General features: G+C 43.1%; 1 protein-coding gene and 2 long non-coding RNA genes across 5 annotated transcripts in view; 2 read left to right on the top strand and 1 right to left on the bottom strand.

Annotated features, from left to right (window-relative positions):
* The first annotated feature begins 3,323 nt into the window (after nt 1–3,323).
* LOC142776698 (uncharacterized) lies at nt 3,324–9,810 on the top strand. Of its 2 annotated transcripts, XM_075880859.1 has the most exons (8): nt 3,324–3,531; nt 4,453–4,582; nt 4,712–4,887; nt 5,344–5,403; nt 5,475–5,534; nt 5,597–5,701; nt 5,757–5,870; nt 6,165–9,810. In XM_075880859.1, the coding sequence occupies exons 2-8, from the start codon at nt 4,467–4,469 to the stop codon at nt 6,506–6,508; spliced, it is 975 nt and encodes a 324-aa protein (XP_075736974.1). In that variant the 5' UTR covers nt 3,324–3,531; nt 4,453–4,466; the 3' UTR covers nt 6,509–9,810. The 2 variants fall into 2 exon arrangements, with proteins under 2 accessions (XP_075736974.1, XP_075736973.1); XM_075880858.1 differs by lacking the exon at nt 3,324–3,531 and having other exon boundaries at nt 3,564–4,582.
* A 2,863-nt stretch (nt 9,811–12,673) lies between these two features.
* On the bottom strand, nt 12,674–22,114 carry LOC142776699 (uncharacterized). 2 transcript variants are annotated; one of them, XR_012887727.1, is made up of 3 exons: nt 21,663–22,114; nt 14,607–16,844; nt 12,674–12,808 (listed from the first exon to the last, which is right to left on the bottom strand). It is a non-coding gene; the product is annotated as an uncharacterized LOC142776699 (long non-coding RNA). The 2 variants fall into 2 exon arrangements; XR_012887726.1 differs by lacking the exon at nt 12,674–12,808 and having other exon boundaries at nt 13,089–16,844; nt 21,663–22,111.
* A 46-nt stretch (nt 22,115–22,160) lies between these two features.
* The window catches only part of LOC142776700 (uncharacterized), a 39,595-nt gene continuing 34,479 nt past the window's right edge, over nt 22,161–27,276 (top strand). Inside the window, exon 1 of the long non-coding RNA XR_012887728.1 lies at nt 22,161–22,229. This is a non-coding gene — a long non-coding RNA (uncharacterized LOC142776700). The remainder of the gene's footprint in view (nt 22,230–27,276) is intronic.

The raw sequence follows: 27,276 nt of genomic DNA, 5'->3' as shown, positions 1-27,276 counted from the left end.
AAAACTAACTCACCGAAACAAACAAAGAACAAAAAGTATCTGAAAGAAAAGGAGAGCCTTTCAAAGAGGGATTTCTTGAAAGAAAGCATTCTAGAGAAAGCTATAGCGGAAGCAGCTCTTTCGAAACCATAGGGTCGCTTAAGATTCTCCATTGGAACTGCCGATCAATCCATTCTGCATCTACGGATTTGGTATACTTGACTTCTAAATTCGCTCCTGATATTATAGCATTACAAGAGACATGGCTATCTGTACATAATTTGTTCCATTTAAATAACTTCCAATCTTTTCGATTAGACCGTTCATCGAGAGGTGGGGGTCTAGCTCTCTTTATTAATAATAGCATTAGTATGAAAGCCAAATGCTCATACAAACATATGTCGCCAGAATGCGAAATTTTGGCAGTAGACATTACACTGCCCAACTGCACTCCTTTCACTTTAGTTAATATGTATTTTCCGGATGGAGTTCAAGACACATGAAGTTTGGATCTAGCTACAAAATCGTGGTGCAAAGACAAAGTTTTAGTTGGAGACTTTAATTCCCACCACACGAGTTGGGGTTTTAGAACTGATCTTAGTGGGAAACGCTTGTGGGAGTGGACAATGGCTAATGACCTGACGTGCCTCAACGTCAGAACCCCCACATTTATTCGTAATCACTCAAGGTCGGCCTTAGATTTAAGTTTTGTCAGTTCAGCCATTACTACTTCTTCTTGGAAAGCGCTGGACTGTGGCACCAACAGTGACCACTTACCGATAAGTTTTGAAATTTCTTGTCCGATAATTCCATCTTGTTCAAATGTAAGAGTATTTGTAAATTACACTAAATTTAGGAATGACCTGAAGTCAGCACTGGCTGTTCACTCGGAAGAGAGCGATGATAAAAAAGCACTGAAAATAAACGCAGTCAATAAACGATCCTACAAAAGAGCCGAATTTACTATTGAATCCACAAAAAGAGTATATAGCCGTTGGTGGAATGATGAATGTACAAGAGAGCACCGACGACGTCAGGCAGCTTGGAAGCAGCTCTCACATAATCAATCCCCACAAAACTGGGCCGATTATAAATTCATTGCTGCGGGCTTTAAAAGAACGGTAGCTCAAGCTAAACAAGATTAGGACAGAAGACATTATGAATACCTGTCGAAGCCTAAACATATGAAAGCGCTGTTCCGATATATGAGAGCTCGGAAAATCTTGCCATCACCAGTTAATGTAGCTTGTGATAATCTGTCGGCACAAGAAATGACCACTACCTCAGAGGCAATCGGTAAAGGTCTGGAAAGCAGATTCACTTCAGTAGTGCCAAACAACTGGCACAAGTCGACGACAAAGTCTGACTTTGAAGAAGTGACACAGACTGAAGTATCCAACGTGATTAAACATTTACCCTGTGCATCTCCTGGCCCAGATGGAATCACAGTACCCATGATTAAAATTCTGTTCAATTTATCGCCTCGAGACGTAGCCAATGTTATTAACTACTCCTTAAAAACTCATGGGTGCCGCAGGATTGGAGGATAGCAAAGGTGATTCCTATACTAAAAAAAAATCCGGGTGGAGGATTAACAGTCGATAATATCAGACCAATCTCTCTAACATCTAACATGGTCAAACTAGTAGAAAGGGTCCTACATAGCCGAGTAAGTATCTGGATGGCAGACAATTTAGTAATAAAACCGAACCAAATCGGCTTTCGTAGTGATTTCTCAATTTGGTGTGCCCATGCTGATTTAGAGAGCCGAATACAGCTCGCGCGTCGATTTCGAATTTTGACCGTACAAGCATTTTTAAAATTTTATAGCTTACCGGCAAGAAGATCTCAATATGCTTTTATCGCAAACCCAGACGCCTTCTTTCTTGCTCATTGGCCACGGTTTCACACACCTCAGATAATGTTTGTACAAAAAAATCTACAAAGTATAAATGTGAACATTAGAAATGTAATTGAGACTAATGACTCGAATTGTCATGTTATTATTGAGTATGATGATATATTCCCCCAAAACGCCAAATTACAATCCCTCAAATTTTTAAATAACATATTATTAGATTACTTGGAGCATGCAGGAATTAAAAATATAATAGCCACAGATGCTTCCGTAAATAATCAAAAGGCAGGCGTAGGCATTGCCTCTGATTTGCTTGACTGGTCCTTTTCAGTGAGACTGCCTGATTTTACTCCAGTTTTTGAAGCGGAGCTCTTGGCGATTATTTTAGCTCTTCGAAAACTTCCATTAAATCAAAACAACGCAGTAATAATGACGGATTCTCTTTCAGTTTGTGCAGCTCTGACAGCTTCAGAGAACTCTCGAATTCTAAGCACATTCAAAACATTAGTACCCCCGCAGTTGAAACTCCTGAGATTACTATGGGTTCCGGGACACTGTGGATTAAGATTAAATGAATTGGCCGATTCCTTAGCACGAGCCGCACTTGATGGGCCAGTTTTGTCCATACTGCCAGATGTTGAATATATCACGGCTATAAGATATCGTAAATCAGCAATCTCCACTGATACGATAGAAAAAGTAACTACATGGACAGACTATAACCATCTCATGTTTCCATGGCAACACCACTGGAGTCAGTCCAGAAAGCTCGAAGTCTTAATTACTAAATTTCGATGTCGTGTCCCCCCCCTAAACCTGTATCTACACAGAGCTGGTCAGACAACATCACCCCTCTGCGCATTCTGCGGAGAAATAGAATCACTAGATCATTATTTTTTGTATTGTCGCCGCTACGAGATACTTAGAAAAAGGTTACTAGTTATGCCATTTCGGAAAATAGGCCTTAGATTGACGGCGGAAACGGCGCTAAGCTTTGGCGCCTCAGCTTCGGGACATTGCCACAGGGATGCTTTCAATGCCGTTTGCGATTATATTCAGGCAACCAAGCGTATACCTTTGTGATCTTCAATCAAAAAAAATTATTTATTACTCCCCAGGGCAGAGTGAAGTCAACGCAGCTGAGTGGTAATCATAACACCTCCAATCTCAAAATTGCTCAACTTGATTTTCTTTTTCGTTTGCTCTCTTTATGTTGTTTTTATATTTACATTAGTCTTATTATAATTCCAATTCCTTACACGTAGTTAAAATTATCACAGAAAAACTGCACTACACTTTCTTGGCCAATCCCCCTGAGTGGGTATGAGCCAACCTCCCAGGGAAACAAAACAAAACAAAACACTCCGCGAAACCTGGCCTCAAGAAGTGCGTCACGGCTACGTAACGAACTAGTGCTCTCACCAAACGTCAGAGGACGCAAGCGCGAAAAAAAAACAGTTATAATCAATGCAACAGAATTGTTTTTACAAAATAATAATTATACGCCCAAATCTGGTATGTTTTTATACATAAAAACATATTATTCAACACACGTACCTTACGCGATTATTTTTCTTCAGCCGTACTGTCATGAACACCATCCACCCAGCGACAAGCCCATGCATGACAGCGGGAAGCTTTCGTCGCTTTCGTCAACGTCGGCTGCGGCGGCGTTTTCGTGCGTGAGATAACAGGTGAGGCACGTTTTCAGGCGAAGCTTGTTGAATGACATGTTGTTGGGCTTGTTGGGTTATGTTTTCAGTAAACGATTACATCTGCGCGAATAAAACACCATGCAACAATCATAGAAAGATGCACGCACACACGTTGCGCTTCATGTGTGCGAGTTTGTTTCTTACGTGGCGTCTCATTCACGCAGTTGTAACCTTTTTTTTCTCAAGCTTGTAAGGACGGGGAGGTTCGCTAAAAAAAAGTTTGCGGCTCTATGCGGCGGCCAGACGGGAACATTGTGCAACGTATGCAGTATAGCAAAGGCGGCATGGCGTCAAGCCGAGGCGACGCGTGCTGCGTCTGCCACGGACGCGAGCGTCTGTGCGCTGAGCATAGCTGGGCAGCTAGGTCATAGGCTCGGTGGCTCGGTGCAAAATATTGAGAAGCATTCGCTGGGCCTCGCATGCTTCACGACGCGTTTCCCGAAGACTCGGAACACAAATAATTCTTGGTGTGCCGGAGGCAAATCTGGACTAGCCAAGTGGACATCATCTTCGTTTCTTCGCTAGCCTTGTGCCACTAGTGCAAGCTGCCCACAAATTTTTTTGACGTTTCCAATATAATCTTACCGCACAAATTTCAACTACAATTTTTCTTCCCAATGTACTGCTGATACTGCGTACGCACAAAGGTGTTCTAAAGTTTCCAGGCCGCGATACTATTGCATTACAAGGGATAGCGGCCTGGAAACTTCTGAAGATCTTTGTACGTGGTCTTGACGTATATCTTTGCAAGTCAGAGTTTTATGGGTCAGAGATGTATCACTGGTTTTGTATTGTGCATCGATTAGCTAATCATTCAAAGGGGTTTGCTGGTACACTTATGACATGCACATATCTTTTTCGTAATTTGACAGCGAAGCATGCACTTACTAACATTTTCAGACCGCGCTGATGCCATGCCGTCCGGTGGTCCAGGCTACGGCAGCTACTGCTGTTTATCGTGGTGCTTCAACAATGGCAGAACCCACAAGAAGCCTGGGACGAGTTTCTTCCGCATGCCACGGGATGGCAGGTGTGTTAAAGCTTTTGTATGGTTTGCATGTCTTTAGGCTTACTGTTCGTACTTGCTCAGTGAAGGTAACAATAAAAAATCCTTATTCAAGCACTTCCCCTTTCAGCTGATAGTTCATTGCCAATGCAGGATTAAAGCATGGATGCAGCATGCTGGACGCGATGATCTTCTGAGTAAGCCGGCCAGCCTATTGTACACAACGTACAGGGTTTGTAGCGACCATTTTACTGCTCAAAGTTTCATGGACCCTGGGCACACAAGGCTTACAAGAATGGCTGTTCCCAGTGTGCAACCAGCTGCACCATGTAAGTGATTGACTGAAACTCAAATATGTGCAATAGCAGCCACTTGTATTGAATCAGTGGCCACAGTTAACCGCGAAGATCTTTGTAGCCGATGGAGAAACCGCACTATAGAAGTAACACTTGGAAAGTCTTATATTTTGTGAATTGCGGGCTATTACCTTCCTAACAGCAGCTTTACATTTCTGTTGTTTTTTGATGCTCTTGACCTGCGCAACTTGTTTTGAAAGACTTTAAAGGGCTATTTCACGTTATCTTCAAGCCTGAGTGCACATGTACATATACCTTTCATCAGTGAAAGCTGGCACTGTTGATAATTCCAAAAATCCAAATTACTTGTTTACTAGTTGGTGCCTTCTCTTTTCTTCCACGTTCGACCAATTTATGCGTTTGAAAGAGCTGTTTAAGTTTCCCCATGCTGCAAGCTTTGTAACTTGTACCAACTGCACATATATGCAGGCTCTCTGAGCATCGCTTCAAATAGTGACTGTGACATGACTGCAGAAGCTGCACTGCAAGGTGCGGATGAGCTTCAGTTTGTGTTATTTTAAGCCTCTTACTGACACATTGTCGTAATTTCATTTCTTCAGGACCTGCGGTAGAGGCTTCAAAAAGCGGCTCCCACACATTGAGGTGTCCCGATGAGCAGGGTGCGTTCAGTGTCGCGATTTCTTTTTTTTACCCAAATTGACTATTGACCAAACCTCTGCAGGTGGCAGCTCCCTTGTAGCTGGTGAAAGAATTTCTGCTGACTTCGTGTTGCGGGAGAAAACCTTAACCAATCGTTCAGCTGTCACAAAAGGAACTTGTGTGACCGGTAAGTTGTATTTTCACTTCAACACCAGAGTGGATTGATATAGAGACTTCCGCAGGCCCCTCGCAAGATTTTTCCGACAGCACTGTCCGAGGCACTGAACAAGCTTCACAAGACCCTCCAGAAGACGTCTCCACCAACAGTACCACGCCTGAGTGCCCTAGAGAAAATGGTGACTATGCTTTTATTGCAGCTGTTTTTAATGTGCTATTTTATGTTTAGGATATTCTCAGGAAACTATCCTCAAAAGGACACTACGTGTGCACTTTCAAAATTTAAGGGTGGGCTCTCAGTGATATTCATTTTTTTTGCATTGTCAACATTGTGAATGGTTTGTTTTTAGGTAGTGGAATCGAAAACTTTGCACCACAGAAAGTTGTGCACCTTGGGTCTGAAAGAGCGAGGAAAGTGCTCGTATGGGATTAGTTGTTCTTCGCTTTTACATCCATTTTTTTGTTTATTGCAGTGCGTTTCTGTGTGCCAGCGACAGTGTCTTCATCAATGAAGTACAAGCAAACCATTAAACATCTGCAAGCCAAAGTAGCAGCACAGCAGAAAACTATCAAAAGACTGCGGAGACAGCCTCACCAAGCACCTTCATCGGCTTCAAAGGCCCTTGGAGTTATCCGACCGCACGTCACCGAGAAGGTTTTTAAACTTCTTTCTGCACATGTTGGCTTGAGGCCCAAACGCAAGGGCAAGCGGTTTCCCGTGTGGTTCAAGAAATTCGCTCTTCACTTAAACTTCAGAGGTCCGCGAGCATACCGATTTCTGGCTCCATATTTTTTTTGCCCTCCCGGCGTTCATTAAGGAGGTGGCTAGCTAATGTAAAGATGGCTCCAGGAATAATTCCAGGAATCCTTTCTTCCATTGCAACAAATACTCAAGCTTGGAATGAACGGGACCGAGTGTGCACTTTAGTTTTCGACGAAATAGCACTCAAAGAGAATTTGTACTATGATGCTGCAAGAGACGTTGTCCAGGGTTTTACAGATGATGGCACTCATCGCACTTCAACCATTGCTGATTGAGCACTGGTTTTTCTTCTTGTTGGTGTTTCGAGAAAGTGGGTTCAACCGGTTGCTTTTACTATAGGGCACACATCAACACCATCATCTGTTATGCATAACTTGTTGGTGCCACTCATTTTGGAGCTTAGGAGCATTAATATTGCAGTGAAAGCAGTCATTTGTGACCATGGCAGTTCAAATGTAAGTCTCGCTAGCCAACTAAGAGTGACTTTAGCAAAGCCTTTTTTTTAAGTTAATGGTGAGCGGGTGTATTACATTTTTGATGTTCCGCATTTAATTAAAACAACGCACAATAATGTCCAAGCACACAAGTTATACATTGGGGATTGGTTTAAATTTCCGGAGCCCTCCACTACGGCGTCTCTCATAATCATATAGTGGTTTTGGGACGTTAAACCCCACATATCAATCAATCAATACATTGGGGATGACATCGGTAACTGGTCGCACATTGTAAGCCTTTACCAATCCTCACATGAGTTGCGATTGCGATTGGCTCCAAAGTTGACTGAACGGCACGTTCATCAGAAACCTTTTTCTAATATGAAGGTCAACAGAGCAACTCAGGTCCTCAGTGCATCAGTTTCGATTGCTATCACGGCAATAATGTATGCGAAGGTGCTGCCTGCCTCGGCCATCACTACAGCTCAAATTTGTGATCGTATGGACAGGATTTTCAATGCCTTGAACAGCTCGAGTAAAAAAAAGAACTTCGCAATAGCTGCGGCATGCAATCATGAAAAATGATTCAGAGCTGATTGACTTCCTCCGAGGCCAGCTTCTCTGGATTGCATCATGGCAGTTTGTTGGCAGACGTCGACCACAAACCATCGTAGGTTGGCAAATTACAATTCAGGCTATTTGTCAACTATGGGACGACCTCTCCAAAAATTACAATTTTGATTACCTGTTAACACGCAGGCTTCAACAGGATCCTCTGGAGAACATATTTGGCCACATTAGGCAAAAACAGGGTTGCAACACCAACCCCAATGTAGCACAATTTATTTGTGGCCTGAAGCACATCTGCATAAGAAAACTCTTCAAGCTGTCGGAATACGGAAATGTCGAGGATGATGAATGTGACCTCCTCCAGGACCAGCTCTCGCCATTCTCCCTCACCAGTGCGTCTCTTGCGGATAATGAGGAGTGTGCACAGCCACAGCCTGACGACTTTCCCGTTCTAGACGATGTCTCTGAACTTGCGGCCAACATTCACTCCCATATTATCGATGACTCCGCTGCATATTATGTAGCTGGTTTTCTCATCAAACACTTCCTTCGGAATGCATGTGACGGTTGCAGTTGCCCACAGTTACTGAAAGACGACAGTGAGACGCTTAAGGGTACCCACCAGTATTTCACAATGCTCAAAGCATACCACGTCCTTAGCAAACTTTTTGGGAATCTCACTGTGCCATCAGAAGCAGCTTTTGCATACGTACAACAACTTGAATCTCACTTTCTTGCCATGATTGAGGCCACTGCACATCACCTGAAAGTGTGCGATGTTTTGTATCACCATCTGTCAAGTGTTGGCGATTTTCATTTCTGCTCTGCTGGGTGTCGCGCGAAGTTTCTGAAGATGTTTTGCCGGGTTCGTTTATGTTGGCATGTGCGTTTTGTGAATTCTAAACTTAGATAGGGTTAGCTTCCAGTCTTCAATCTCAGGCATACAGCTTGACAAGTTCAAAGCTTAGCAATTAGCTGCGGGTTTACACTAAAGTATTCGAGTTGAGCCGTATCCTGCAATAGCTTTGTTATGTTATTACTTCGTTACAGCAGACTTCATTATGGTCTTATATGCTTATATTCAGTTCAACTGGACTAACCACTCCTTCGTTGCATACATTGTTTTGGTTACCCGCTATGAGGAGTAGGGACACTCTGTATTCGCTCGAAGGGATTTGCATAACCTTAAAAAGAATGTTGGTTATCCTGTCTGTATTTTTGTAGCAAATGCGGGCGAACTGTACAGTTTACTGTGGGTCGCTTGGTCACTGTGTATGCTTTATCTCTCCAGCTCAAGTAATATATCGATAACAAAACCGCTTGTTGAAATGTCTTCGAGCGGGTAAGGAACACAGTATGAAGTGGGCACTGTTCACGTTATCACGCTTTTCGTATTTTAGCTTCTTATCAACCTCCTCATCTCGCCCATCAAAATTTTCAAAAGAATACCCAAACTTGTAGTGCTTGATGGGGCTGCGGACGCTGCCATTTTATTTTTATATAGCTTGTGAGTGATAACATACGATGTAGAACCTTTGTGAAAAATAATGAGCCAAAGTGGTTTCTTTCTGCTATTTATTAGCCCTGTAATACTGCTCTCGTAGCACCAATTAAGGTCCACAATTCTGGATAAGTGATGACTACAATCTATTTTAGCTCGCAAGCGTCACAGCAACACCCAGACGCAAATAACTTGGGATCTTAAGTTTTTGATGAAGGCGACGCATGAGAAGAGCCACAAGAACTGCCAGTGTTGTAGCATAAAGTTTGTCTTTCACGTAGTGAGCAAGCTGCAAAGCCCTACCTTTCTGAGGACCAGCAGGCATCAAGTCTGTTTTTTTTTTCATTTTGGGCTAGCTGTTCTTAAGCACAGCCAGCACACTGCACCTTTGCCTTTCCGCTACATTGTGTCGTGTGGTTTCTGTGCGCTCTTTTTTTCTATGCATCATTTCGGTTAACCCCAGACGTGATTCGCGACTTCATTGCTGTGTATATGTCACTTCTTCCTTCTTCATCAGCATTGTGCGCTGTGTTTTTGCCATAGATTCTTACTTACCCTCTGGCCCGGTGTGTCATACTTCACCAGCTTCTCGGCTTCTGCCAACTCTAGCGATGTGTGCGTTGTCTGTGTTCTCTCTGTATTTGTTACAATATTTGTTACAATTTATTTGTAAGGCGAGATGCATTTGTTGCCTACCTTTGTCATATTGTGCTTTTTATATTCTCCGACTCTACCTTGCCTTTGAATGAAACATTGTGGATACTCTGTCTCTTTGACTGATATTACATTGATCACTTGTTCTAAAAGAAAAACACAAGCGCGATGAATAAAACCGTAGTGAATTATTATTACCTGCATCTCTTTTCATTATAACTTAATCGAAATAAAAATTTCGTCACGACCAATTCGCACGAACCACTGAAGAAAACAAAACAGGGAATCACTAAATCAAAACGACCTACAAAAACTATCCATTTGGGCGATGAAAAGTGGTCTGAAATCATGAACTTTCGTCATAGCCAAACGTCGGTTACGCAAAGTAATTCAAAACTTGCGCCAGTGAAACCGAAACAGGAAGCGCACGCCACTTGCTCTCACCAACCACCAGGTGTGCTAGGGTCGATTGGGCCGCTGGGGTCTACGGGAGTGTCCACTCTTAACCTTTTTTTTTTATTTCTTTATGGTGGCAGCTAAAAGTGCTGGCCAGCTCTTACGCAGCAGCAGTTGTCAAGTGACGTGCTATTGCTGTGGCTATTGTAGCGCCGAGTTTTTGCAGTCAGCTGTGAGACCTATGCACCACTCAAGAAATCGGTATGTGCTTTAGTGCATAAGCCATGCCGCGATATCGGCAAAACCACTTCTACGTGCCTGGGTGCCAAACAGGCTATATGTTCGTGAAAGGTGGGCCGAAGCTGTCGTTGTTTGGCGTCCCCAAGGATGGGAACAGGCGTAAACATTGGGAGAAGAACCTGTGCAGAGTGGAGGACAAGCTCCTGGAAGACACCAGCGCAGTGTGCAAGCTTTACTTCGAGCCGCGTTATATGCTCAGAGACTATGCACATATTATTGAGGGAAAAGAAGTGCGGATACCTCGTGGGAAACCAATTCTCCGGGCTCGTTTGTTCAGACATAAATTCACACTGTGAATTATGTCCTCGAGCTTAGACAAAAGATGACCCGTATGTATCCTGACGAGGCCTTCACCCCAGCCAACACCGTGCCCCAGACTAACCAATCTCTCTGCCAGCCAGCTTATAGAATGTTTTTAGTAAACATTCCTTAAAGTGAAAATGAGGGAGTTTGCAGTTTTTTTGCCCCACGGCATCACGGTGGTTGTAATCCGAGAGGCCATCTCAACAAGAATTGAAGCAATATTGTTTTATTCTATTTTTTCAACAAGGTGAGCCTGTTGATGTCAGTGATGACATCACGGTATGCTTCTGAAGCTTTCCGGCCAGGCTCTTTGAAAGAAGAAATTCTGAAGGACTTCCTGGTGTAGCTTGATCAGTGAGAAAGGCATGCCAAAGGAACTGGTGGATTTTTAAGTGACTCAACATCAGCCGGCTTGCGTGTCACCATTTCAAGCACTCTCGAGTTGCTTGCCTACTTAACATCCAAGGTTGGATACAAGTACCTTATGACATCAAGGACCAGCCGGGACCCACTCGAGAATTTCTTCGGAATCGTAAGACAAGCTTCTGGCAATAATGATCACCCAACTCCAACACAGTTCCTAGTCACTGTGAATTGCCTTTCATTTTGTGGTCTGGTTAGGTCTGTTAGCAATGAAAACTAGAAGAAGGGTACCTTGGCCTCCTTGCTGGAAGTTGATTCACTCGAATCATCAACTGATAAAGAGGAGTGCATTCAATGTGCTGCTACCACTGCATCTGAAAAGAAAACAAAAAAATCATGATACGCCAGCATAATGCTGGCCCGCAGGCTTCAGATGACCACAACCAGCACGTGGTCAGAAGCAACTCCAGGCTCATTTACCATATTTCGGCTATGTTGCATGAAAATGCATTGTCAATGCTAGAACAAAGTGTCAAGATTGCGTCAAGCTGCTCACCGTGACCTCACCTGGTGAAGTTTTCAGCTTGCTCGGCTAACAAACTATTGTGACCAAGGAGGCCTCCTCCATCCCTCTAGTCAGCTGTACGGCTTTGTGAATAAGCTCGAAGATATATTCACAGATTGTTTCTGCCAGAGTGAGCTGCACTCTGGCAGCATTATGGACATGCTGGCAGTTGTTCAGCACAGACTTTCCATCGAAATTGGTTGCAGTGTAAATGCGGCTACTCTCACAGCGAAAGTAATTAGTTTTTACGATGTCACACGTCTTAATTTTTATGTGAAAGGACTGAACAGTGACAAAGAAGGAAAGCGGCAAAGGGCCAAGCAGCTGAAGCTCACCCATTGCACATGATGAAGTGAATAAAGTGTGTGTAAATCAGTGGTTGAATATTGTGCTTCAGTTTTGAAAATAAGAGCTTCTTGTCAGGGACAAGAGCTTGTACATAGGCCTAACAGATAACTGCGTAATTACTTATTAAAACCCCATGACAACTACTGTGCCATGAGCAACAACCAAATTAGAACAAAACATATTTCAGCTACAATTTCATTTCATCGTAGCAAAGGCACAAACTCTGCCAGCACGCCTGCATGTTAAAGCTCGGCTAGGAAGCGAGCGTGCACCGTTTTCTAATTATCTGGTGGAAGGCAGGAAAATCATTTTAGGTTAGGTCTACGCAGCATGTAACTGTATATCTGGTCACTGTAATAATATTTGGGGTTTAACGTCCCAAAACCATTACATGATTATCAGAGACGCAGTAGTGGAGGGCTCTGAAAATTTCGACCATCTGGGGATCTTCAACATGCACCTTGATCGAAGTACACGGCTGGTCACTGTATGAAGCCGTATATTTTGAGTTGCACACCGTCCTTTTGGGCTCGGCGAGGTGCTATATTGGGCAAAATACGATGTGGCCTGAATAAATGTGCTTGTCAAAATGTGCAAAGACCTCAAGCTTCCCCGCCCCCAAGAAAAAATAATCATTAACTGCGTCGCACTTGAAAGGAGCAAGCATATCTGCATAAGCTGCCATCAGACTGACTTTCGGCAAATCTATCGCAAGAAAAAAAGAGGAAATAATGGTAAACCGAGAGCAACATACGCTCTCAGTACAGTTAACGGCAAGTCAATACAAGCAAGTTTATTTATTTAATATAAAAAAAACGTGCGTCGCAACTTGTACAAGCTGCCAGGGGCGAGCAGCTTCTGCAGGTGAAGCTTCCATCGAAGATGCCTGTGGCGCCACCTCTCCTATGCGGCACCAACTGCGTCAAAGGAGCGGCGGAGTAAGCCCACTGCCCTTTTCTAGTACACTGTAGCAAAGCGGCGTAAAAAACGTACAAATACCGCAGCAATATTAATAATCTAAACAATCAAAAACTAATATATTAAACTGATTTAGACTCCTCCGTAAACTTCAATTGACGCGCCATGCACCTAATCCACGCGGCTTGAAATGTAACTGCATTGCATCACCATTATGAAAGCAGTGCTGCTAGTGCAGACACCGCATTCATGCATTATCTACACAGGAAGACTACCAGGTCACGTTTTGACAATAAGCTTTTATTATGATGCTGTTGGTTGTAAGTGCTAGGCCTTCACTCCGAAAGAACATAAAACTTTGGCCAGGCTTTTGATATGTTGGTTTTTCCAGAGCTTTGGAAAATCTACAAAATCTGAAATGATAAATAGTCCGTGAGTAATTGCAGGTCAGGAAATTCACTACCTAAACACTAGGCAATACATTAAATAATTAAGCAGCTGTATCAGATAGAGCAGATGAGAGAATAAAATTTTATCATTAGTGGAAGCCTCAGTCCAGTTCCAATGTCAACACAGTGTACTTGTAATCAGTGTACCTGTTCAGGCAGTGGTCATCATTGGCAATTGTAATTTTTGTGGTTTTACGTGCCCAAACAATATGATAAGACACACCAGTGGAGGGCTCCGTAAATTTTGACTATCTGGAGTTGTTTAACGTGCACCGACATTGCACGTACTACAGTTTTCACCATTTCGCCTCCATCGAAATGTGACCGCCGCGAATAGTACAGACCTTTGGCTTTTGCGTCGTCAGCAGCCAAACAACCTAAGCACTGCATCTCTGGAGCGGATTCGTTTTAAGCAAGAATTTGTAAATTTGGCAAGTCAAATATGTAAATGCATTAACAGAGTGCTCACAACCACAGCACTGCATACATCACCATAGCAGGTACCGCCAAGTTTTGGAATCTGAAAAATAATTTATTTGATGAGGCAGTAGAAATAAAAATTGGTAAGCACACATTTACATCCTAAATTGAAGCCATTATTTTGAACCTGCCTCCTGTCCCCTGCAGATTGGTGGCTCCTCAATGATCTCCAACCCACCCTGTCCCGCGTGAGCAGATTTCATTTTAATCCTCTATTTCTGAATTGCCTTTTGCAGTTTGCTGCTCTTCCTATCGCTTGGTATACATTTTTTGGCTCCAATCAACAGTCTTTCCTCATGTCGTGAACTGTTCAGGTTCACTTTGTACTCTATTAAGATCTACTAGAATATTGGTTGCTCCTGTGTGTTCTCAGATACATTTTGCTGTCCTCCCATCTTTTAGAATTACGCCTACAATTTTTCATTCAATTGCACACTCTAGAGTTTTTAGCTTCTTCCGAGTTTCTGCCTCGTATGTTAGAACTGTTAGGAATTCCTATACACAAGCAGTTGTGCATTTGTGTCCCATCAAAATACACTTGTTAAGCCCGGAATTGTACCACAAGTTTAAGCTCTGTAGCACATTGTCCAACCACACCACAGCCACTGTGGTGTGGTTGCACAGCGACTGTGCAACCACAGGGACTTTACTCACGTTTATAAGCAACAAAACACGTTAGAAGATATATAATATAACTACATACACCATCAAATGCACTTACACTGTTTACAGTAATACTTACCAGCAGCTCATACAACGAGCTTAGAGGCACCTCTTGTGCTCTAACACACGTACCATCCAGCTGTTATGTATGGCTGCACACCAAAGCTATGAATTCCGAAATCGTATCTATTCACTATACACTTACCAACAGCTCATACAATAAGCATGGAGGCACCTCTCGTGCTCTAACACACGTATCATCCAGCTGTTTTGTACGGTTGCACACCACCACAAAGGAGGGAAACCACTGGTCATAAGAGAATGGCTGCCATGATAAGCGTGCTAGTGGATGAGCACACAACTTGCTTCATTATTCATAAGTCCTAGTAACCCAATATTGGTTGAGCACTTCACCATTTTGACAGCTTCTTTTGCTAACTGTAGTCATGCCCTGCTGATGTGAATATCTGTGCAGACTCCACATTTCTGTCCATGAGCTGCGTTTCAGAACTTCTTTTTGAGCTTCGGTAGGCTTTGAAAGACTTGATGAAAGTTGGTATTATCTAGGCTTCTTTGTAGAATAGAATCTGACTTGATGCTCGGCTTTCTTGTTTGCTGGTTCATTAGATTGGTCTGGCATTTTTCGTCTCTTGTTGTCTTCAACAAGCTGCTAGACTGGCTCAAACAACTTATTCGCCTTCTCAATCACTTCCTCCAACACTTCGCTATCCACTATTGCTTGTTTGACAAACTCCATCTTCGCTTTGAATAATGCTGCACTTGACACTTTTGTGGCTGCGTCGAGCTTTGTAATGCTTTCCATTATGTGCAATGCCTGGCTCATTTCACTTGCTGTTTCAGGTGGGCCCTCATAGTCATTATTGTCACTGCTTGATCGTGTATTAGTAATGACGACACAGCAAATGTGCTTGCACAGTGAAATGTATCAGGTGCACATAGCAAGTGCACCTGTAAGTATGCACACACACTGCACATTCCTTGCATCTCAAGGGACTGCAAGCGTCTTCACGGTATAAGAGTGCCCTTTAGTAGACTGAGAAGGCACAGTCCACATGCCATCTTTGTTTAATTTTGCACAGCCTACCATTTCAGTGCCAGACCTGTGGTACCTTTCGTTTGCACTTAACTTTTTGCCCTTTGCTCCTTTGATCATTCGAATTGCCCTGTTCATCAAAAAATGATATGTCAAATCCATTAGGGTAGATATTAGTTTATCAACACGCTTATTCGTCCTTCCCTCCAACATGCTGTGCTTTAACGTTCTGTGCATACTCTCAAAGTGCATATTGGTGTTGATACCTGTCTTAGTCCTAAAGCAGTAGGCCCACTCTTGAGATTTAACCGCATAGTTATTCTTGAAGTACTTCAGAAAATCCTTCAGTTTTGCTTCTTGAATGTCACGAAATGACTGAAGATACTCTTTAAATTCTTCCTAGTTAAGGAACTCTAAAAAGAGTCTCGCATTGTGGTAGACGTCCGGCCTCAGCTGCTTTTCAACGCACTCATGTATTTTCTTCTGCCAATTCCTATCCACATGCCAGGCGCAAAGAAGTTTCTGTTGAGGAGCACCCATAACTGATGACCATGTCTTATAAAATTGTGAGGCGTCATCAGACATAAATGTTTTAGCCTCCACTTTTTTGCTGATGGCAAACTCAAGGGACCTGAAAAAAGCTGCCAAGTATTCCTCATTCATCTTATTGCACATGAAACAGGCTATAGGTATACCTGGTCCCACTTCATCTACCACAAGAAGAGTGGTCAGCTCAAACTGGTACCCTGTAGTTCCATGTGTGGAGTCGAGACACAGTTCCCGTGTCCAATTCTTCCAACAACTCTTTTCGTGGCTCTGTCATCAGAGAGCACCAAAAGGACAAGAGTTTCACTTTTGTCTCTCACTGCTTGCACCCACATATCTACGCTAACAGCATCATTAGGGTGACACTGTTCAGGAGCAGCAATGTGAAACTGCCGCTTGATGTTATGCAGAGTTATGCGCTCTGCCAAAAATGCTGGTCTTAGCTTGCTAGCAACAGATGTTTTTATATTTTTCAATACGGTTTTAATGGGCACACCGCGCTCCAGGTGCTCCGCTATGTTGGCCTTTTCTTCGTCAGTCATCCTCAAGTGCCAAATTTCTGCTTGATGGCCGTAGTGCTTCTTTTGGTACCTAACATTTATGCAGATATCTTCAGCTGCTGTGCACTGAGTGTTTTCCTGCTTCGTCACAGTAAGAAATGAGACATATCTTACCGGACTTGCTGGTACCCCGACTTTTCTCTCAACGTTTACCATGACCTTCTTTTCGTCTAGCCACTCCTGATCTATTACAATAGTAGTGCGTCCTTGTTTTTGGGAGCAGTGCGATGTACAAACCAACATTTCTCGTTGGCCTCTTCCTGAGCTTTCCATTCACTGAATTCTGCAATGCAAATAAGACACAGTATTACAGAAAAAAAATTAAATCAGGGTAATGGAAATGAGTTTTGCGGAATCCTGCAAGGCGGCGGGAGGGGGGTTCAAGAAAAGGACAACAGACAACCTCCCGTTTTTAGCACAAAGCCACAAGGAAATCTACGCGAATTTTTCAGAAAGAATGCCTCTTAGATGCCAAAAAAAAATTTAACCTGATCCAAGCTTCACTTTTTGCCCCTGAGCATCGAGTTGTCAATGAATTCATTTTCACACGTCCATCTGCTAGCTTCCTAGTTAGTGCAGATGATAGAGTGACCGCCCCGAAAAGGTATTGATCCCGAGTTCCAACTTGGACCAAGACAAATTTTTTGGCAAATAAAAAGCTTTCTTTCTGAGAAATCCGCATGAATTTCCTCGCAGCCGTCTCACTAGTTTGACACACCAAAATTAGTATTGCAGAACGCGATTGTATGACAAACATAAACTACAGGTGTTAACGTGAAAATATGAATCTCATGACATAAGTGCGTGATGAATATAATGACTGGTCATGCATTGTACGTACTAGAGTATACGTTTGGCTAGAATGGTGTTACAAGATTGTACACTGATGCGTGCATGACAAAGAAACTGAGTGCCATGACATGGATGACTTCATTTGCCAAAAGACATACAAGGCAATGTATACATCCCTTTGCTGGCTGCTTCGCATTACATCAATTCTTACAGCCCATGGGATCTGCCGGAATTATTTTGTTAACAGCGCATCCATGAGCTCGGTCAGCAACTTCTCTGGTATGGTATTAAAGGGTACCTGTGACACAAATTAAGCGGGTAGTTTTCACCACTTCCTGTCGAACTGTGGATTGCACAGATATCGTTGCGCGAGTGAAAACACGAAAAACAAAGCAGTTATAGTTTTATTTCAATGGAGAAACTATATTGTTTTTGAAATACAGTGACACACACAATGGCTATATTTATGATTGGAAGTGACGACACTGTTTGTGAATTTTGATTGGTTCAACGTAATAAGTCTCATGTAATATTCATAAGGTTCCAGATATGCCACACAATTGTGCATGAAAAATTAAAAAGCATTCCTTATACTTCATTGAATACAAAAGGAGTTGTTCTTTTAAATACTAACTTGAAAACAATTAAAAAATGATGCTACGAGTGCTGCACAACCGCCACTGCGAGGCGAGTCTTCTGGTTTGCCTCTGTAAGAGGCACGGAGTGATTGGAAACTGACACAAACATCAGCGGGAGAGTGAAATGCGACATGGAACGCATCTTGTCATCACATGCTCAAGTTTTGAGGTCTAACTTCGCTTTTAGTGCAACAATCTGCATCATTCTTTTTGAGTTCATCTGGGCTTACATTGCTACACACATTCCAGTCTTAAAAAAGGCAGTTGCAAAAGTGTCGGCCCTTTTAAGCATTTTTTTTTCTCCTAAGTTTCAATGGGCATGTTAACTCCTGTAATTTTCGGCGAGTAATAAAAGCTTGAGGAACAATAGAAAAGTTTCTTTCATGTTCATGTTCTGAAGCACTCGATATTACCACGTTATGAGTGAAGGAACCACATATATGGTGTGTTTCAGTTGCAATAAATGTTAGTTGGAAGCAGCCCTTTGTGGGTCATTTTCGCTGTCCCGTTCTGGTGTGCTCACCTGTTTCAATACATCGTAAGTCTATCAGATATATTTGCTCTGCATTTTTTTTAAGTAGTGGAGGTAGGTGTACGATAAGTTATTCGCACAATTTTTTGCTTCTTTAAATATAATGCCAATATATTTCCAGTTAACATGCAGAAAGTACGGCTGAACCCACAAATTGGTTAAAAAAATATTAAGTAGACCATACTATAATTCGAACTGCGCTCGAGCTTACTGTATATTTGACTCAAATGACCGATTAATATTACATTGTGTTAAAGAGACGAGCGCATTTTTCCTTAGCTTGGCTGCTTAAGCCTGTGTATTGTTCCCCGCATAACTACTTCATAAAAACGTTATTTTCTCGTTGCCTTGACGCAAAATCACCGGTGAAGTATGGCGCACCACAAGAGCTCAATCAAGCCTCAATCAATGCTTTCAAACATTTGCCAGAATTACGCCATGAAATCGACGATACCATTCACAAGAGGACGTGCATCCTGTCCAACACCAAAAGGCATGTGATCTTTGAGAGAAAAACAATAAGTGATGCAAGCCACATTACTTCCAGTGCGATCGCGAGTGGCAATTAGCTCTTCTGTGCATTCTTTTATTTTCGACGCGACAAGCACACGAAAATTACCTAGCTGACTCAGTTAATACTCGTACAAGCGATCATGTGCTGTACAACCGCACCACAAAAGATCCCTTTGTATCCCAGCGGCAACAAATGTTGCCATTACATAAATTGGCGCTAAAAATCCCGTGTGAGTCGCCCAACATTAAAATTTCGTTTTTTTAATTTCGCGCTATATTGAAGTTTCAAAATATGCTAACTAGATGGCGCTACCTGTATTGACAACTCCACCACAACACAAAAAAGAATGGCGTCTTCCTCAAAATGCCCGCCACGGTAAGTACCTCCGCGTTACAGTGATATCTCACTATTTATCTGCTATTTCTTCCTTTAAAATACTTCTGGTGTAATAGAAGAATTCACAAGGAATATTTTGATGTCAATTGCTCTAGGAAAAACCCATTAGAAGTATTTATTTTTCGTCCGTGCTGTGTTGCGCACACATATGTTGCCGTCAGGAATACGGGGCTCCTGAGTTTCACGAATTGGTCTGTGGGGCTGCTTTTCGTTCGCTTCGTTTTATAAAACGCCGCGGTTTGCCACAAAAATTTTGGTTTCTAATGCAACACAATATCTCTCTGCAGGCGTGGATTAACGGACACCGAAATCCAGGCAATTTTGTTCGACTGGCCAAGTGGGAGCGAATGCTCCGATTTGGAAAGCTCCGACGATGACCAGGCGGAAAGGACCGCAAGTCAACATTGTAGTGGGACAGATTCGTCTAGCTTGTCAGACACCGACGGTCTTGATGTCGAAGAGTCCACTACTATGAAGAACAAGATAAAAAAGACCTGGCACTGGGTAAAGAAGGACCTTGACGTCAACGAAGGCTTTCCTACTAGCATTCCAAGTCCAAGAGTCTCTGCGGCAGAGGCTAAAACGCCTTTGAGTATGTTTACTAAGCTGGTAGATGAGGATTTGATCGAACATCTGACGTTCGAAACAAACCGATTCCGGGTCCAGAGCAACCGCACGAGAGTAAAACCTGTGACGCTTGAAGAAATGAGGGAATTTCTCGGTATGATCCTGTACATGTCTGTAGTGTCCATGCCATTCAGGCGCATGTACTGGTCCCGGTTATTGCGCCAATCCCACATTGCGGACTGCATGCCAAGAAATCGCTTTGACGAAGTGATCTCACTTTTCCACGCGTGCAACAACGACACCGAGAAGAAAAAGGAAGAAGATGGCTACGACAAGCTTTACAAGGTCCGTCCGTTGCTCAGCCGGCTGAATTATAATTTCCAGGGTGCTGCAGAAATGGAAGATTGCCTTGCCGTGGATGAAATGATAGTACCATTCAAAGGCCGACACAGCCTCAAGGTGTACATGAACAAAAAGCCTAGAAAGTGGGGCTACAAAGTGTGGACACTGGCTGGGAGATCCGGCTATGTGTACAAAAATTGAGCTTTACGGAGACAATTTAGTCATTGACCCAACGGATTTGTAAAATGACATCGGAGAAAGTGGAAAAATTGTTGTGCGACTCTCTGAGGGCTGTGAAGGGAAAGAAATATTTTGTGACAACTTCTTCGCTTCAGCAGATCTTATAGTTGAAATGGAGCGTCGCGGATTAGGATGCACAGCAACCATGAGAAACGGCAGAATTGGACGCTGCCCCCTAAAAACCGAAAAATGCCTGAAGAGGGAAGGCCGTGGATCCTTTGATTTCCGATCAGAAAAGGACAGTGGCATTATTATTTGTCACTGGCATGACAACCGCAGCGTCATGATTGGATCGAATACCCATAGTGTAGGTCCTGTGGGCGTCTGCCGGCGATACGACAAAAAAGCAAAAACATACACCGAAGTTTCCCGACCGAGCTTGGTAAGAGTATACAACCAAAGCATGGGTGGTGTCGACAGAGTGGACCAGCTGCTTTCTTTCTACCGCAATGAGTTGAAGACGAAGAAGTGGTACAAGAGGATCATTTTTCACTTGCTAGACCTCGCTGTTGTGAACAGCTGGTTGTCGTACCGCGCCGTAAAGGATTCGGAAATCCAGCTCGCAGAATTCAAGCTTCAGGTCGCCTTTGGGCTAATGAAGTCGGAAAAGTCACACGAAGCTCCCCTCCATGACCGTACTCTGACCGAAAATTGGCTGTCGAACCGAGCTTCGGATGTACCCACTTCCGTCAGGTATGATGGGGTAAATCATCTGCCTGTCAAAGTGCCGCAGAAAAGTGCCCCAAGGTGCAAGCTACCGCAGTGTTCACGGAGAACAAGGCTCCCGTGTAAGAAGTGTAAGGTGTACCTGTGCGTCGAAGAAGATGGACCAGCAAACTGTTTTGAAAGGTTCCACACTGAGTGACTTCGTGTTCCTAGCGTACGTTCTTTTTCTTCAATAAATAAGGTTTTGTTGAAGGACACATATTTTTTCTGTGTTATTTGGGACATTTTAATAGAGAATCAGCCAATAAACGCTTGCTGTTGTGCCTACGAACAGCATGGGATACAAAGGGTTAATAATGTACTAGAATTGCTTTTCCTAACAACTATCAACTGGTTAAAGCATGGGTCACTCACCTTTATCGTTGAGGAACGTGCGCTACACGTACTCGGCGACGAATTCGTGCGTTGCGATGTGGTGCAGTGAAGACAGGCCAACGCCACAAACGCCACATTTCACGCGCGTATTAACTTCTGGGGTTACTTTATGGACGTCCCTGACACGCCGAAGCATGCTTTTCCTCTTATTGAACAACATACTGCAAATCTCGCAACGACGGCTTTCGTCGTCAGTGACAGCTCGATCACAGTTGACCTGCGCCATTCCAAAGCGGAGTGAACAAGAACGGACATAGTTGCGAGCACCTGCATTTGTAGATTTTCGTGCGCCATTGTAATTCAATTACCCACGGCATGCTATCGTTGCCATAGAGTTTCTTAACATACACTAGAAGGAACTCTGGCGCTAGTGTCTATGGGAGCTGCAACACACGGCGCTTCAGTGAGCATGGGTAAAGTGTTCTAGAAAGGGGGGCTGACTGGAGGCCGTGCACTGACGCACTTTATGTCTCACCTGGTAGATGGCGCCACCACCACCTGCAATGGAAGCGACGCATTGCTGCTCTCGGCCAACGCAGCGCGAAGGTTAGTTTGCCAGCGCTTCAAGCACAAACTACTCTTGTGCAACCCCTGTTCATTGCCATTTTCGTTGCTCTTCTTCTTTTGCCTGAGCATACTTTTGCTTTGGCCGTCGTTCTGGCGCATGAAGTATCGCTAAACATGAGCACGTCATCAGCGGGATGCAATATACACTGTAAACAGCCAGTTTTGTATTGCGCTCTCGCAGTTTTATTGCCTTTAGATAATTGATTTATGAAACCACTTTCTGCTTATGAAGCACGCCGTAGTGGAGGACTTCGGAAATTTTAACGTGCACTGACATCGATTGCCTTTAGATAAAAGAGACTAATGTTTTCATGATCACTAATTTAATAAGTCGCAGAGTGGCATATAAGCGGCTCACATTTCTCCACCAATATGCTAGCGTTTGTACTCAACAGTAACTTTACTGAAGACGTACTCTCACTAAATAAAACAATAATACTACAAACTTAAGCACCTTACGTGCTCTCAGCTGATATATTCTCCTGAAAAGTGCAAGAAAATGTGTGGTAGTGCACAGAAGGAAAGACCTATCCTAATCATTCCCAAGAAATAAAAGTGAATTTGTAATGAAGGTGTGGAAAAAAATATAGACAACAATAATTCACGGGAATAAGTTAAAAGTTTATTTGGTGGGGCAGCACAATGACCGTACTCCACAAAAGCCATGCATATCAATCACTTTCATTTTTTTTTCTCAAAGTGAAAGCAGATGGAAAAAGCTGAAATAGCTTGAAGAGGGCCTTGCCCCATTATGTACTTATCAGCGTGTGCGACAAAGAGCATGTCTCCTAAAACAGCCCAATAGATGCTAGAAAAATATTCACAACTACAAATAATCACAAAGAGATGCTAAATATCTTCAATAGCACACTTGGCATAAAAAAGTTCACAAAAACACATGAACACTCAACACATATTCTTCACACAATAAGTAAAGACACTGAATCAGAAGAAATACTGGAAATGACAAGTAATAGACACATTTCCATTCAAATAACATGCATTTTTATAGAGATCTACAGATGTTCTCGTAGATCATATTAATCACACTGTTGATGGTACGCCAAAGACCAAAGTCACCATTCACAATTGAATTAAGCAGAGTTGCCACTTAGTCAAGGGTTTATTGCTATAGTATGCGTGGCGAGTGACAACATACTATTTTGCTTGTTTTTCAAATCTGGCATTCTCTTGTATTTGGGTCAGTGAAACAGAAAAAGAATATTCAGAAAGATTCATACATCAAGTTTAACCTACACTTGTAAAATCCATACAGGAACAATATTAAAATTTTAAAAATCTTCTACAGCAAGGAAAAAATATTTAATAGCAGCGGCTTATCTTTAAGTGCTTTGCTTTCTGGAATTTGCCTGCTCTGTCTGTATTTAGCCCCTTAATGTAAAAATGAAGTCGTGTAACAACATAGAATTGTATTATTTTTTGAGAGAGCATTGAGACATGGCTTAGGCACCCAACCTCTTGCCAAAGCCTTGCTTTCACAATGGTCAGCACACCTAAAATGCTGTCTGCATGGAGTTGTACACAAGAAAAGCAGCCCGTGAACAAGTCTTCAAGCTTCTTTATGAACCGAAATAGGCAAGCACTTGGGTAGAGGAGTCCACCGCTGTCACGAAATAGTGTCAACCTTGCAAGCTGAAAGCTTTCGTCTGGGGCAGGCACGGTAAGTAGTATCAAACAATCTTTACAATTGCTTTTCAAAATGCACTTTCGTGCCACGTAGCCAGCAATGTAAAATGTAATTCTCGAGTCGCTCCTCGCAACATGCTGGCTGTGGTCCTGGGAAGGTATAACCAACGCCTGCGCATTCGGAGAAGAGCTCGGTGCCAAATCCATGCCTGCTGCATTTTGCGATGTGTCTCGTGGGCTACTAACTTCCAAAAGGGAACCTAGCATGCCCTCTTTGCAGTTTCCATGACTGACACCTTTAACTAAACCATAGAATGACATGCAGTTTACTGTAATCAAAAACTTAGTTGGTGTTGGATGATCATTACTGCCAGAAGATTGCCTGATAATACCGAAAAGGTTTTCCAAAGGATCCTGGCTAGTTTTTGCAGTCATTAGGTATTTAAGCCAACATTTTCAGTGAGATAGTCAAGCAACTCTAGTGTACTCGAAATGGTCACACGTAGGCCAGCAGCAGTGGAATTGCTCAGAAAGCCTCCTCCATCTTTCGTATGCTGCTCCCATGCTTTGAGGTAGGACAGAAAATCCTGCAGCACTGCTGTTCCTGATGAACACGGTCTGAGGGCTTCAGCAGGGAACCGCGGTGTCATCACTCTTATGAGCTGGTGGATTTTGCTGAAATATGCAAAACAGCTGTTTTCATAATTTTGTAGTTTACATTGCATGATGCATTCTTCATAGTTATGAATGGCGCAAAACACACGAGACACAAAATGACGAAAAACACAAGGACGTCATTTTGTGTCTCGTGTGTTTTGCGCCGTTCATAACTATGAACCAAACCCAACTCGCCCAAATGTCGGTGCTAATGATGCATTCTATTAAGATATAATTTTCATTTACAAGTTGGTTATATCAGACATTTCACTACCTAATTTTAACCAGCATATGACAAGAGACGACTCACCTGAAGAACTCTTGTGTTACATCCATCCTTCCAAGTGTTGCTTCCAACTTGTCTTTGTATAGGTGGAAAGCTTGGAGGACTTTTGTCCTAAAAAGCTGGAAGGCATAGCTGACCCTCATCTTCTCAAATCCATTAGGATGCAGGTGACACCGTGTTATGCCCGGCATCACTTTAAGGGTCACGTTGGAGGAGTCTATTTTGTGAGCTTCCCTTACATGTTGCACATCAACCTGCAATGAAATTAAGTGGACCATATTGAAATGCACCTGGTTAAGCTTGGAGATAATGTAAGCATATATGAAATTCAATGTGTTTTATGCGTGAAAAACAAAACATCAGACTTACATGACCTGCAGGGGTGTTGAATCCAGACTTCAGCAGCGAGTTCCGTAGGCATTTGATGAGATGTGGGAAGTCAGATATAAAATATAGGTGCCGTGATGCATCACAGGGGTGTTCAATTTTCAAAGTAGTAGAGTCAGCTGTCGCTTGGATCCCAAGTACTTTCCACATATTTCTATTCCAACTTGCACCATCGCAAGTAATAAAATCCACAAAGAGCCCACTCTTTTCAGCTAGTATGGTTGCTTCAATGACAACTTTGGCGAGTGTGTCCCCTTTCATGTTTCCATGTGTAGCAAAGTAACCAATAACTTGACTCCATTTGCCTTGAAATGGGACGAAAAGGATAACCATACTGTGGTCACATGGTACACCTTTGTCCTTGGAAGTTGTAAATGGACCTAAATCCACAAAATCCTCAATTGCACCCGACTTCTTCACTGAAAAATGTTCTGACAGTTTCAGTTCGTCGATGACCAATCCACCGTGTTTCTTCCAAACATCAAGCTCCGCTGTCTTTTCCTTTAGCTGCTTTAGAACTCTCTCACTAAAGCCAAACACAGTGCGGTATGTATGTACATAGCGCTTCAGGGTTGATTTACATGGAAGGGCTAGGATGTTATTGCGACGAAGATGTTCATACAGGTGAGGGCTCTTCATCTTCATGATTAAACAATCTAAAACCCAGCTTTTCGTATAGCGCAACCCATTGGGTTTTACTCTTGAAGCTGCAAAGCACTGTCGTACAGCTTCCTGCTGTCTTGGTGGAAGCCTTGCAATCTGTGCTTCTAAAGTTTTTGTTTTTATAGCAGCATTCCTAATTTGCATTTGTTCCAGCTTCTTTTTCACACTTTTCAAGCGAGAAAACAATCTAGTGTTTCTTTTGGCCACAACAAGCAACTTCAGCACTGCATATTGGCAATTCCTTGTTGCTGTTCGCTTCACCCGGGCTCATCGAATTTGCAGTGCTCGTTTCAAATAGCGGCAAGACACACATTGTGCACCTGAAAGAAAGGTGCAGTGAATTAGGTTGCAATAACTGGCAAGAAATCTTTCGTTGATTGATTGATATGTGGGGTTTAACGTCCCAAAACCACTGATGATTATGAGAGACGCCGTAGTGGAGGGCTCCGGAAATTTCGACCACCTGGGGTTCTTTAACGTGCGCCCAAATCTGAGTACACGGGCCTACACCATTTCCGCCTCCATCGGAAATGCAGCCGCCGCAGCCGGGATTCGAACCCGCGACCTGCGGGTCAGAGAAATCTTTCGTAGCGACAAGAGTTATAGCTGTCATACTAGTAAAAATGCACATTATAAATACCTTTTCATCAACCTGGCCAAGACACTTAATGCTGAAGTACATTTCGTTGCATGTAACCACATGGTCCTTTAGCTTCTTCGTAAAAAATCGTTCTTCATAGTCTTCGTGAGATATTGCTCCAACGCAAGTGCACATATGATCACTTGTTTTCAGCACTTCTTCTGCTGCTGCCTCTGTTTCCACGGTGCCTTCTTTTAACAGGGTACCTCTGATGAACACTTTGCAGTAGCTCGCAATGCGTGACTCAAAAAACATGACCACTTTTTCCGATCGTACTTCATTCTTCGGTGTCAACACAGACGTACAGTACACAATGCCTTTGTGATCTGGAACGATGTGCTTAGTCCAGTGCGGCGATAGTACCTCAAGACAGCTAAATAACGACATAGACTTGCGGTCTTCCTGCGGATTTTCTGAAGAAGAAACTTCTACATCGATGGCCAGCTGTTCGTCTTCTGGCCTCGATGCTGCAGTGTCTGGATCCGGAGTATTTACGGCGTTTGTGTGCAACACCGTCGAGTTGCCACTCGTGCACAGCCAGCGCTTCACTGGCGAAGCATGACTCTCAGACTTCCTTTTTCGAGGCGGCCTTTCTTTCACTGCTTTTTTGGTGAAATACGATGGCAAATTTGGCAAAATAGTGGGAACAGCGTCACTGCTCAACATAGGCCTCCCGCGTGGGATCCGCACTTCTTTACCGCCGATGGTGTGTACATAATCGCGAATTACGTACCGAGGCTCGAAGT

Source organism: Rhipicephalus microplus, chromosome X, assembly GCF_043290135.1.
Source record: "Rhipicephalus microplus isolate Deutch F79 chromosome X, USDA_Rmic, whole genome shotgun sequence".
Taxonomy (NCBI): Eukaryota; Metazoa; Arthropoda; class Arachnida; order Ixodida; family Ixodidae; genus Rhipicephalus; species Rhipicephalus microplus.
This window is presented reverse-complemented; position numbering and strand designations above follow the sequence as displayed.